The sequence below is a fragment of the Anomaloglossus baeobatrachus genome, chromosome 7 (assembly GCF_048569485.1).
Source record: "Anomaloglossus baeobatrachus isolate aAnoBae1 chromosome 7, aAnoBae1.hap1, whole genome shotgun sequence".
NCBI lineage: Eukaryota > Metazoa > Chordata > Amphibia > Anura > Aromobatidae > Anomaloglossus > Anomaloglossus baeobatrachus.
The window spans coordinates 258,207,046-258,221,003 of record NC_134359.1 but is presented as its reverse complement, the minus strand read 5'-3'; the positions used below and the strand labels follow the sequence as shown (position 1 = coordinate 258,221,003).

Below are 13,958 nucleotides of genomic sequence, written 5' to 3'. Positions count from 1 at the left end.
ATAATATATTAAATATATATATATATATATATATATATATATATATATATATATAATATAATATATTTTTTTGTGTGTGCCGCAGGATGGGGGTATATGAGCATGATGATGGGGGGTATATAAACAAGATGATGGCATATAGCAGGATGATGTGGGTATATGAGCAGGATGGGGCTATATACCAGGATGATGGGAGTATATGAACAGGATGATGCCATATAGCAGGATGATGGGGGTATATGAACAGGATGATGGCATATAGCAGGATGATGGGGGTATATGAACAGGATGATGGCATATAGCAGGATGATGGCATATAGCAGGATGATGGGGGTATATGAGCAGGATGATGGGGGTATATGAGCAGGATGATGGCGTATATAGCAGGATGAAAGCACATACCAGGATGCAGTATATAGCAAGATGGGGCTATACCAGGATGAGGGACATAAATATATACGCAAGCCAGGAGGATAATTACCAGGATGGGGTGCCTTTTTAGTAGAGAATTTGGGGATATTACCCCCATAATAGTGTCAGCAGCAGATCCTCGTCCCATAACAGTGTGTCATGACCACATTTTTTGCTTAAAATTTTTATTTTCCTATTTTCCTTCTCTAAAACCAGGGTGCGTCTTATGGTCCGGTGCGTCTTATAGTCCGAAAAATACGGTATATACATACATTATATATAGTTCTGGCAAAAATTAAGAGACCACTTCCATTTTCAGTTTTTCTGATTTTTATCTTTATAGGTATATTTTTGAGTAAAATGTAAATTGTTCTTTTATTCTATAACTACTGACAACGTCTCTGAATTTCCAACGAGAAATTTTGTATTTTCTGAAAATGAGAAATTATCAAAATAACAAAAAAATGCATTGCTTTCAGACATCAATTAATGCAAAGAAAACAAGTTGTTTAATAATTTAGAAACAATACTAATGCTTTAACTCAGGAAGAGTTCAGAAATTAATATTTTGTGGAATAACCATGATTTTTAATCTCAGCTTTCATGCATCTTGGCATGCTTTCCACCAGTCTATCACACTGCACCAGAAGTGGCATAAGGTCACCCAAAAGCAAACATGTAAGCAGTTCTTCTTTGTTTCATGGCTTGTGACTATCCATCTTCCTCTTGATTACATTCCAGAGGTTTTCAATGGGGTTCAGGTCTGGAGATTGGGCTGGCCATGACAGGGCTTTGATGTGCTGGTCCTTCAGCCACACATTGATTGACCTAGCTTTGTGGTATGGTGCATTGAACTTTTCGAAAAAACAGTCCTCAGAGTTGGGGAGCATTGCCTGAGCAGAAGGAAGCAACTGTTTTTCCAAGATAATCTTGTATGCGGCTTGATTCATACGTCCTTCGCAAAGTTTTAATCTGCCCAATTTCTAGAGTAAGGTAATCTTCTCTGAGTCTAATTTTCAGCTTTGCGCAACACCTTGGTCGTCTAATGGTTAGATGGAGACCTGGAGAGGCGTACAAGCCACAGTATCTTGCACCCCCTGTGAAATTTGGTGGAGGATCGGTGATGATCTGGGGATGCTAAATGAGGGTCAATAATGTCACAGTTGAAGGGAGTCTCATATATATTAATATTCACTCTGGTTAGTATATCCAAATTCTTATTTAGGGAAAGTCAAATGATCGTTTCACCTTACGAACAAGTGTTTTTGTTAATCTGTCAAGTGACTGTCTTTTTTTTTTTTTTTTTTTTTTTTTTTTTTTTTTTTTTTTACAATGCATGAAGAGTTGTTCATGGACCACTCCCCTCGTAGCTCTGCATACATGTGGCTGATTCTAGAGAATCCTTGCAGCACACGATGTGCGCAATGTGAGGGTTCACAAGTCTGCAGTCAGTGACTGGTTTAAAACAACAAATCTGCAGACAACCCCCTTTACGTAAAGGTGATCAAATTACATGCATATTATGATTCTGATATTTGGCTTGTTCCCTATGTTACATGGTATATAAATGAATGAATGTCTTTCTCAGCCAAGCGAAGAAGCTTGATTACAGGATTTGAGATGCACCATAATCTGAATTAATCTCGTGAGAACTGTGTGGTGGTAGCGATGCCATACATAAAATGATTATACTATGAGTTGCTTGTTTCCTCTTGTAATAACTTCTGATTATCTAACTCCACTTCCTAATCTCTAATTTTTAATGGTCGCTCGACTGTGTAATTTTAGAGGGAACCCGTCACCAGTCTTTGTGCCTATAAACTGCAGCCACCATCACTGGGCTCTTATATACAACATCTTAGAATGCTGTATATAAGAGCGCAGGTCGCGCTGTAGAACATAAACACTTTAATACTCACCTAGAAGGTCGCTCCGGTGCACAACAGTCGGATGGGTGGCGCTGTTCTCCAGGACCGGCACCTCCTCTATCGACCATCTTGCTCTTCCTCCTTCTGAAGTCGGCATGCATGACTCGTTCTAGGTCATACACACAGGCCGGTATTTAGGTACTGTGCAGGCGCACTAAAATACTTTGATTTGCCCTGAGCAAGGCAGATCAAAATACGCCTGCGCAGGACCTCAATGCCGGCGAGTGTGTATGACGTAGGGCGTGTCATGCACGCCAGCTTCAGAAGAAGGAAGAGCAAAATGGCCGAAAGAGGAGGCGCCGGTCCCGGAGAACGGCGCTACCCATCTGACTGTTGTGCACCAGAGCGACCTTCTAGGTGAGTATTAGTGTGTGGTTGTTGTTGTTTTTGGTTGTGGTTGTGGTTGGTGGTGGTTGTTGTTTTTGTTTTTGTTTTGTGTTTTTTTTTTTTTTATATAATGTTCTACAGCACGACCTGCGGTCTTTTATACAATATGTTAGAATGCTGTATATAAGAGCCCAGTGATGGTGGCCACAGTTTATAGGCCCCAAAACTGGTGACAGGTTCCCTTTTAAGCAATTGGCTGCTGCCAACTAAGCTGGCTGTACTTCCATATTTTTATAGTGAGTTGACGTTGCATGACCTCTTGCAACATCATGGCTTTTTGCAATAGAAGCTGAAGTCAAAGCGCCGTATTGTTTCGAAGCCGGCAGAATGAGGCTTTCAGTCTTTCTTGATGACTGTTTTAGCTAATTCGACAAATGTTTTATCCAACTTTTTTTTTTTTTAGATCTGTGTTGAAATCTTGTCCAACTTTTTGTATCTTTTGTTAATCTTCTATCTTGAAATTCTGGATGTCTCCTTTGCACCCAAGTAAGAAATGAGTAACCGGACATGTATAGACACTATGGTAGAAGGTCTGAGTAGCTTTCTTCATTCCCCGTCCTTGGCTGAACAAAATGGTAAAAAAAGATAACTTGTAAAAGAAAATGGAACTGTCAAAAGAAGCCACACAAAGAAGCCCTCTAGATCTCCTGTGTTGATATTGTTATGCCCATCCCGCTACCCTCAGTTACCAACAACAGACTAACTTTCTACAAAAGGGCTTTATCTATTGGTATTTGGATGAGGTTAGAGAGTACACAAGAGGGCACGGTAGGTTAGCAGCTGTATTTATCAGCTGGACATTGTAGTTTTCTTCGTCTTTTCTCCTCTTGACAAATACTTAAGTATGGTTGAAAAGGCTGTGTGTACATATTTCTGTTTCCAGATCCTTTTTCTCTTTTAGCTCTGAGTAAAAGAATGTAAAAAGATAAAGAATAAATTGATTTCAGAAGTCTCGAGGGGGAAAAAAAAAAGGGCCGATCTTCAAAATCAAGCATTAAATATTAGGAAGCTTCCAAGACTTCACCTTTTATGGTGATCGGTTGATCTTGGCCGTTAAGTAAAAAAAGATGAGTCATGGGTTTGTCTTGAACTGCGTTGGAGAATAACGGTCCTTAGAGAGATTAACGGCTTGTAATACTAAGCTACTTCTAAATGATGATGGTGAATTTTTGCAACTGTACATTTTTTATTTTTTTTCATCTCTATGCAAAAAGACCACATTGGAGAAGAGGGACTTTCCTAGATCTGCTGTCTAATTCCGACACAATAATTAGAGATTTGCTGTCTGTATCTTCACTCTTAGGTCTTAATCATTTGATCTTCGAGGGTTTTTGCAGATTAGACGTTCTTTCATGCCGGATGAGTCAAATTTACCCAGCATCTTGAAAAGCATTAACAGAGGGAGCTCACGATAAAAGAAGCTAAAACGTATTACTTCGACCCAAAGTTAACCTTCTTGCAAGACATTCGTACTTGTCACATACAGCTTTTGACTTGTTCAATGGAAATCTGACAGCCCTGAAAAATGCCTCAAGTTTTGTGGGGTTTTTTTTCCCCCTTTCGTATTACTGTCTGGCTATAAGACTTTTTGTTTGCAGGGCTAATGAATGTAGGCTCAATGTCCTGTAGACAAAAAAGGCAGTGATTGAATGCTGAGTGTTCAATATCTTCAATTATATCCTCTAATATACAGTGCCTTTTGAAAGTATTTATACCCATGATCTTTTCCACATTTTTTTTTTTCCCACATTACACCCACAAATTGAATGTATTATATAGGGATTTTATTTGGTATGCTAACACTAAGTAGCTAATAATTAATTAATATTTTTATTCCATAGCACTTTACATGGGAAAATGGGTATACGTAGTATGGACAAGTACAATAATCATAATCAAAACAAATCACAGACCCATACAGGAGGAGAGGACCCTGCCCCCAAGGGCTCAGTCTACAAGGGTTGGGTGAAGATACAGTAGGTGAGGGTAGAGATGGTTGTGCAGTGCCATAGCGGACTGAGAGTTACAGCGGGCTGTAGGCTTGTCAGAAGAGGTGGGTCTTCAGGTTCTTTTTGAAGCTTGTCAGGGGGGGCATGAGTATATGTTGTGGTAGAGCATTCCAAAGTATGGGGAAGGCACGAGAGAAGTCTTGGATGGCATTGTTGGTTAAATGAGAGGAACAGAGAAGTAGATCTTGTGAGGATCAAAGGTTACGTGCAGGTAAGTGCAGGGAGACTAGGTCACAGATGTATGGAAGAGAGAGGTTGTGGATGGCTTTGTAGGTCATAGATAGGGTTTTGAACTGGAATCATTGGGCAATGGGAAGCCAGTGAAGGGATTGGCAGAGAGGAGCGGTCTGAAAGTAGCGGGGGGACATTTTAAGTATTTAAGTGGTTTTCTAAATCTTTTAAAGCTCTAAATCTGAAAATTTTGACATGCAGTTGCATTTACCCCCCCCCCTTCCTCGAGTCAATACTTTGTAGGACCACCTTTTAGCTGCAATTACTGCTGTAAGTCTTTTGGGGGATGCCCCCACCAGCTTTGCAAGTCTGGAGGATGAAACTTTTGACCATTCTGCTCTTCAAACCAACTCTAGCTCAGTGGGATTGGATGGAGACGTTTTTAAACGCAATTTCCTAGTCTAACCATAGATTCTCAATAGGATTTAGGTCTGGACTGTGACTGGGCCATTCACACACATGAATGATTTGATCTAAACAATTTTTTTTTTTTTTAGCTCCCGCAGTATGTTTAGGGTCGTTGTCCTGCTGGAAAGTGAAGCTACGCAACAGGTTTCAGTTTTTTACATTTTCTAGGAGGATTTCCTCCAAGATTACCCTGTATTTAGCTCCATCCTTTTTTCCCTCAACTGGCTAACTTCTCTGTCCCTGCTGAAGAAAAGAATCCCCCACAGCATGATGCTACCACCACAATGTTTGATGCTGGAGGTGGTGTTGGGTTTCTGTCACACATAGCATTTTGTTTTGGGCCAAAAAACGTCAACTTTGGTTTCACCTGACCAGAGCACCTCTTTCCACATGCTAGTTGTCACCTACATGGCTTTTGGCAATCATAACTTATATCTTGTTTCATAAATGGCCATCTTTTTGACACACTTTCATAAAGGCCAGAGTTGTGGAGTATGTGAGGAATAGCTGTCGTGTGGACCAATTCTCTCACCTGAACTGTGAATCTCTGTAACTCCTCCAGAGTGAACATGGGCTTCTTGGTTGCGTCTATAATTATCACTCTCCTTGTTTAGGTGGACAACCATATCTTGGTCGTTTTGTGGTTGTGCCATACTCCTTCCATTTTTGTATGATGAATTGAACAGTGCTTTGTCTATTTTTATAACCTAACCCCGCTTTACTCTTATCCTCAACTTTATCACTGACCTTTCTGATGTGTTCATTGGATGGGGAGAACTGGTTAAAAAAAAAAATGACTCAGGAGAACAAGATATAAATGATGATGATGATAATAGAAGTCCAATTTAAATTGTGGACTTTTTTTTACTTTTTAACTTTTAATGTGAAGCTACCCTGATTTGCTTATGAATGTGTGTATTGCGATATAAACTCTGGAGACCACACTGCAGAATGGGGCCGGGTGTTTGGATTTCTGTATAGAAATGACAATTACACCCTATATAAAGATATAGAACTTGAGGAAATTACCCAGAAACCTCAGATGGCGGCCTTTTTATGTTTCAGAGACATGTACCATCAGCTTTAATTTAGGAACAGTAATTAAGCATCCACTTTTTCAAGTTAGACCTAGTAGTGAAGGAAATTGGAGCATCTTCCTAGTTCATTTTTACTATTTTTGCAAATTACAGGTTTACAAATGTTTTAACCTAGTCAATAGGAAAAAAAACTTATCATTAATGATGAGCATTATATAGTTCTATGGCCTAATGGAAAAATGTGCAAAGAGGTCCACCACTACAGGCCACTTTTCAGTGCAAGTCTATGGGAGCTCCCCCCCCCCCCCCCCTCCCAAATTCTTAAACGCTGTAGTGGCGCTTTGTACTAGAGAACTTTATCCTAGAAAAGCTATCTCCTATGGGGACTAAGGATTATGAGTCTTGAAATCCAGCTTAAGCAATTGGGGGCAATACACATTAGGTTGGTGTGTGAGACCAGTAGCTCAACAAAGAACCGAGAGTCTTTTCTGCCTGGAGTTTAACCTTGATGGTGGGAGACACTGTTTAGGCGTTGAGTGGGCTCAGTCGCTAGACACCAAGCCTTTTCCTCCAAAGGAGCAGCTGTATTCCGGAAAGAGGGTGTTCATAATTAGTGGACCACACTTATCTACATTAGTCTAGTCTAAAGTTGGCTGAACCTGCCGATATTGGTGGTATTGTCTGACAATCTAACGTGTATGGGGTGGCCTCCTGACTCCTCTGTTGGATTTCGAGTAGCTGATTCTATTGTTCTCCAGGAGATGGCAGCTTCTCATGAAGCTCATGGGAACACTAGGCCAAGCATTACTATTTAGAGGACTCGGAAATGGCTGTCTACAGTGTATTGGGATCTTAAGTCCTGAATAGATCAGAAACTAGAAACTTTTTCTAAACAATATCAAGATGCTTACTCCATAATATATCTATGTATATATAATTTTTTTATTCATTTATTTTTTTTTGCTTTTTCATGCTGAATAAAGTATTTGGTGTTCCGTAGTGTTGCGCTACGTCACCCAATGTTTCTGGTGCATTAATCAGTCTCTAGCACCATTTCGCTAATGGTTACTTAGTCCTCTTGGTGTGGTCAGAGCTGTGTAGGAAAATGTTTCTTCCGATAATGTTTATCTACAGATTACAAGCTGATTCTGGCATGGCACATGGTCAATATTATTCTACAGTGTTTGAACCACAACAATGGGGGTATATCATCGCTTCGGGTTTGTTTTATCCTCCCTGCCAATTTTCTTATCACAAAATGATGTCATAGGGCTTTTAGGGAAGTTAAAACAATTTTTTTTGTTATCAGTGAGTCTAAGAATAGGGCAAGTGAGTTCACATTATCATGGAAGGCCTGTTTTATAGGTGGCATACGCCCACAGTATGTGTTGGGCCTAGATGGTAGGTAGATTAATGACCACTAATGAATGTGGCGGCTTGGTTATTGGTGAAGGAAGTCCTAGCTGCCACATCCAAGGGGATTGTTGGACATAAACTGATATTTCAGGACGCCATGATAGCTTGTCAGTATGTGGATATTCTTGATATGTAAATTTTTATAAGCTGAAAACCTTGACTGTTCATTGTCCTCCAAGTCATTGCCAACCACTGGTGGTCAACGAGTTTCACTGCAGAGTTCCTAATTTTCGACTTCAATTGATTGTGCACATTGTCTTTTGGGTTTATATTTGGTTTTAAACTTTGTCTTGTGTGTTTGCTATAGCATGCAGTATGAGGCTGGGGTATGGACAATTAATTTCAAAGGTGTTTTTTTTTTTTTTTTTTTTTTTTTTTTTTTTTTTTTATTTTATTTATTTATTTTTTTTTTTAAGGTGGCAAAAGTAGAATATGTAAGGAAAAAGCCCAAATTAAAAGAAGTTCTGGTGAGATTAGAAGAGCACCTGGAATGCACTTGTACAGCAAATTCTAATTCAGATTATCGAGAAGAAGAAACTGGTAAGTATCCTTTAAATTCTCTTCTGATTCCTTTAAATCTTCAAAGGGATATTTTTATAATATTTATATTCTATTTTTATGCTCACCATGTGATTTATTACTGTGAATTGACAGCCTCTTAAGTGAAGACCACTGCTTAAGCAGCGGATTGGGCATGTTGAATTTAAACATGTCCAATCCTCCCTCCACCCCACAATTTACACAGAGGGAAGAGTGAGAACACCCTCCCTCCTATACACATTATGGTGCATTTGACCAAATTTTGGGTTCAAAGCACCATACTGGCTTAGCAGAGGGATTCCAAGCTCCTGGTTTTTTTTTTTTTTTCTTGCGTTTTTCTAACTTTTACTGATTTTGCTTGTTCTTTACATGATATCCTTTTAGACTTTAACACTTGCTGCCTCTCGATATCATGCAACAAAGTGTTGACATGCTATACCTGTAGGATGTATATTTTCTTTTTTTTGGCTACAGGTAAAAAAAGAAAAAAAAAAAAAAAGTCTGAGAGCAAACCTAAGATCTTAAAATTATTTTAATATTTTTAATGGATTAAAAAAAAAAAAAAAATATTCTAACCTTCAAAATTACAATTTTTTTTATTTTTTTTTTTTTTATATAGAAATGCTGATTGCTCTTGCCTTTTAGCATGCAGCTGTGGAAAAGTTGCTCTGACATGTTAATATTTGTACCCTTTGACACAGCTGTCTAGGTGTTTCGTCTTTTTGGTGTGGGGTTGTTGTTTTTTTTTTTTTTTGTTTTTTTTAAAAATACTCCCTAGAAAGTTTCTTACTTTCCAATGCATCCTCCACTGATTAAAAATTAGTCTGAGCTACATACCTGATGTAATAAATGGACTAGAAAGATGTTTCTGGAGGGGCAAAAGCAGTTTTATTTTTTTTATTACTTTTATTATTAATAATAATAATAATAATAATAATAATAATAATAATAATAATAATAATAATAATAATAATAATAATAATAATAAAAAATATATATATATATAATATAATATAATATAATATAATATAATATAATATAATATAATATAATATAATATATTATATAAAAAAAATTCTAATCCAAGTAAAACTCAACTAATAAGTATCACAAACTCAAACACATAGGAGGAGGTTTGCAAAGATTGTCACTCAATTCATCCAACTTGATGGACCATTACATTGGGATGGGGTTTTGGGGTAATGCAAAGAAAAAATTCTTTGCAAGACAGGTTGCAAAGATCAATTTAAATAAAAATGCAAAGGCAATGAACACCATTTTTTAATTAATATTTGGGGTGACCACCCTTTTACCACAAACGTCCATTCTTTTTGGTACACTTGTGCACACAGTCCTTCAAGGAACTCTGCAGGGAGGTTGTTCCAAACATCTTGTAGACCTAACCACAGATCTATGATGAATGTAGACGACTATATCTTGATCAGGGCTCTGTTGTGGCAATGTCATCCCTTCAGGACTTTTTGTTCTTTTACATTTTAAGATGATTCTTAATGACCTTTTTGGCTCCAGATTTATTCAGCCGGACAACGACCCAAAACATACTCCAATCAGATGTTATTACGGTACAAGGGTCTGCCTGTATTTTTTTTCTCTTTGAGAACATCATTAATTCTGGCAATTCTAAACTATTTGCTGAAACGCAGCTCCAGTCTTGTAAGCAACCTTCACCATGCTTCACATTTGCATGCAGACATCATTATTGTAGTGCTCTTCAGCGACAAACTGCCTTTTCCTACAGCCATATTGTTCACACTTTTGACTTGGTGACTATAACCTTCGGCCACCACCAGTGAGATCCTATATACAGCATTCCAACATGCTGTATATAAAAGCCCAGGCCGCTGTATAGAATGTAAAAATGACTTTATAATACTCACCTAAACAGTCAGTTCGGTGCAGACTGGTCAAATGGGTGTCTCTGTTCTCTGGGTGCGGCGCCTCCTCTCTCGGCCATCTTTGTCCTCCTTCTGTAGCTGCGGTGCATGATGCGTACTACGTCATCCACACTAGCCAGCATTTGGGTCCTGCGCAGACTCCCTTTGATTTGCCCTGAGCACGGTAGATTAAGGTATTGTAGTGCGCCTGCGCAGGACCTCAACGCTGGCGCATGTGCATGACATAGGACACGTCGTGCACCCAGGCTTCAGAAGGAAGACAAAGATGGCCGAAAGAGGAGGCACCAATAAACTAGCATAACGATGACCGGCCAGATCTACAAGTGTTCTTCACCTCTTGTGTCCCCTTCTTCCCCATAGATTGTAAGCTTCCGAGCAGGGCCCTCATTCCTACTGTAGGTGTTGAATTATGTACTATTCTGTTTTTGTATTTGTCTATACAACCCCCCCCACCAGATTGTAAAGTGCTGCGGAATATGTTGGCGCTATATAAACTTTTATTATTGTCATTTTTACTTTCTACACAGTGGCCTGGGCTCTTATATACAGCATTCTAACCTATAAGAGCCCACTGGTGGTGGCCGCAGCTTATAGGCCCCAAATCTGGTGACAGGTTCCCTTTAGGCACCTGCTGTCTTTTTTTTTTTTTTTTTCTGCACCCCAGTTCATATGTTTTCATACATAGCTGGGTTGCTTGGCATTTATTTCCATGTAAAGGCGTGGCTCTTTAGCCACAATTTTTCCATGAAGACCACTTCTGACCAGATTTGGCCAAAGTGGTGAGCAGTATAGCTGCCAGCTCTGAGCTGATGGAGATCTTCTGATGTCAAAGAGAAGGAAGCCTAGTATGTCTTTCATCTGTGCTGACCGTGGTCCTCCAAAACGGCCCATTTCATAGTGTTTCTTCAAAAGCGTTTGGTCAACACATCTAGAAACCAGAGTCTGCCTAAAATCTTTCCCTGGGAGATGATTTGCAGATGCAGTAGAACTACCTTGTCTTGTTTCTGTGCTCAGTCTTGTTATGGTATATGACCTGTGACATGAAAAATGTTTATCACAACCTCTCAGCTTTTGTTGGAGAGCTTGGATCTTGATTGTTCTAACCTTCATATGAAGAACATAGTCATTCACCTATTTTGATTATACTTAGGTACTCATTTAAGGGTGGTCACACCAAATATTGATATTTTTTTTTTTTTTTTTTTTCCCCCCTCACTCTATGACGGCACCACGAAATATGGGTGCCGTCATGGGTTCGGAAAAAACACATTACCGGTAAGTAATTACGTATTTTTCCCTCACCCTATGACTGCACCCTTATTTCGTGGTGCCGTCATGGGTTCGGAAAAAACACATTACCGGTAAGTAATTACGTATTTTTATGTTAATTTCTGATTGGGTTCATTTTCTTTGTCAGGGCTGTGGAGTCGGAGCTCATTTTGGTGGAGTCGGTTTAAAATGCACCGACTCCGACTCCTAAAATATATAATAAATTGGGGACAGTAGTGCAATGCAGAATGTGCTGAATATTTTTTCATAGGAATTTGGGAAAGTTATGAAATGTCTGTTCTATTCCTGATCTAAGGCTGCATTCACACACAGCGTTTTTTGAGGATACGTTTGTCAGCTGCAAAAGCAGATCAGCTTTTTAAAAAACCGCATCACCTGAAAGGTTTTTGAGCTCATAAATAATGCTTTCAATAGCAAAAGCAGATTAGTAAAACACCACACAAACTGACATGCTCATTCTGTGTGAGGATCCTCACAAAACGCTGTGTCTGAATGTCCTATCTTGTCACCCATTGCCTTTGCTGGGATGCCCGGAGTCACTGCATTTCACTGAACTATTTTGCCATCAATGTTCGATATGTTTGTGACAAGAAAGAAATTATTAGTAAGACACTGGCAGTAAAAGATAGTAAAGCTCATCACACCGGCCAGTTTCTCCAGGCCTTAGTGGAAAACGTTCTGCAAGATTAAGAACGCAAAAAAGAACAGGTTCTTGCCATTGTAATGAACAATGCTTCAAACATAAGTACAATTACACTGATGAATGAGAGTAATGAACAACAGCTAGAAGAACATTTAGGATTTAGTATGTGTGAGATGGAAGGCCACAGTGCTGTTCATGTAACTGAGGAAAAGATATTACAACAGAAGAACAGCAAAATTAGACTTTAGGATTAGAGGATCTTGTTGAAGCTGCTTCAAAACACTTTCATATTCATCACATGCGCTGTGCACACGCAGCTGGCAATAAGAGCTAGTCTACAAGAGGGACCCCGGTTTCACACATCCGTCTTTTTGGCGGATGCGGCACACTCCAGTACAGTGTATACAGTACAGTGGCAGCGCGACAAGCGACAGTCACATGCTTTTCATGTGACCCGGAAGTTGTGGCACTGCCACTGTACTGTATCGTACTGTACTGGCGTGCGCCACACCGGCAAAAGCCGGATGTGTGAAACTGGGCGGACATGCTGAAAATCTGTTTGGAAAAGTGAGGAAGTTGGTTATTGCCGCCAGAACCCCTAAAATTGATTCCATCTTGAAGAGAAATGCTAGGAAAGGGGTAATTGTTGATCAAGCCACTCGGTGAGGCAGCACTTATTTAATGACTGAGCAATTGCTTGAACTAAAATCGTTTCTTATAGATATGGTTAACCCCCAAGTAACCTTTTATATGAAGGTCAATGGACACAGGCGGCTGAATTGAAGGAATTGCTTAATCACCCATTTACTGTGACTAAAAAATTACAAGCTGAGGATTTAACTCCTGGCATTTTCATAAGGGAGTGGAAGAACTTGCTATTTTGCCTGTCCCAAAGAGGAGGTTTAATCGCAGATGACATTTTCTGCATCAATGAAATGGAGAGAGACACAGCTATTAGAAAATAAAATTCTTCTGGCAGCTGTTTGTGGACCCAAGTCATCGTATACTGCTTGATGATAAACAGCTTACTAAAGGAAAAGAAGCTTTGAGTGAGGTAGCAGTTAGGATTAGCGGCTACAGGACTGTCAGGCACAAGAGGACTTTGGGCCTGACAGTGCTACTGCTGCCATATCTTCATCCTCATCAGATGAGGAGTTTAACTTTGAAAAGTATTTGGATGACATGGAGCAGCAAAGCGTTGCCGCAAGGAATAAGATTTCACTGCGTCTCCTATAGCAGCAGATTGACCAGATTTCAGTAACATTTTTCACTTGCTCTCAAAGAAATAGAAAAATTCAACCATTCATCAAAACTGACTGTGCATGAGGCAATTACTTTATAGCCGGAAATTGTTAGAGATGTTGCCAATGTGGTTACGGCTTTTCCTCCAACCCAAGTTACTGTAGAGAGGTTGTTCTCTAGCCTTAACATTATTAGGTCAGATTTGAGGTCATCTGCGAAGGAGGATCTGATGGAGGCAATTCTATTTCTTACAACAAATTCATAGACTGCACACATGTTATTTACTATGTTTTTGTTGAAAACTGTGTTTTTCCACTTGTTATATTTAACACTATGTAATACACTATGTAAGTGGCAGAAAACCGTTTTCAACAAAAACATACTAAATAAAAACATTTAGTATACTGCTCATATTTAAGTGAAAAATGTATTGTAGTACAATGTGAACATCATTTTTATGATACAATAATCAAGATATTTAGATGATAAAATATATTGGG

General features: G+C 39.1%; 1 protein-coding gene across 4 annotated transcripts in view; it reads left to right on the top strand.

Annotated features, from left to right (window-relative positions):
- PDGFA (platelet derived growth factor subunit A) overlaps positions 1-13,958 on the top strand; it is a 59,250-nt gene that overhangs the window by 33,571 nt on the left and 11,721 nt on the right. For all 4 annotated transcript variants that reach the window (XR_012724770.1, XM_075318059.1, XM_075318058.1 and 1 more), the window contains exon 5: positions 8,244-8,367. Coding sequence is in view for 3 of the 4 variants with exons in the window: in XM_075318059.1 (XP_075174174.1) it covers positions 8,244-8,367 (124 nt within the window). In the remaining variant the exon portion in view is untranslated. The remainder of the gene's footprint in view (positions 1-8,243; positions 8,368-13,958) is intronic.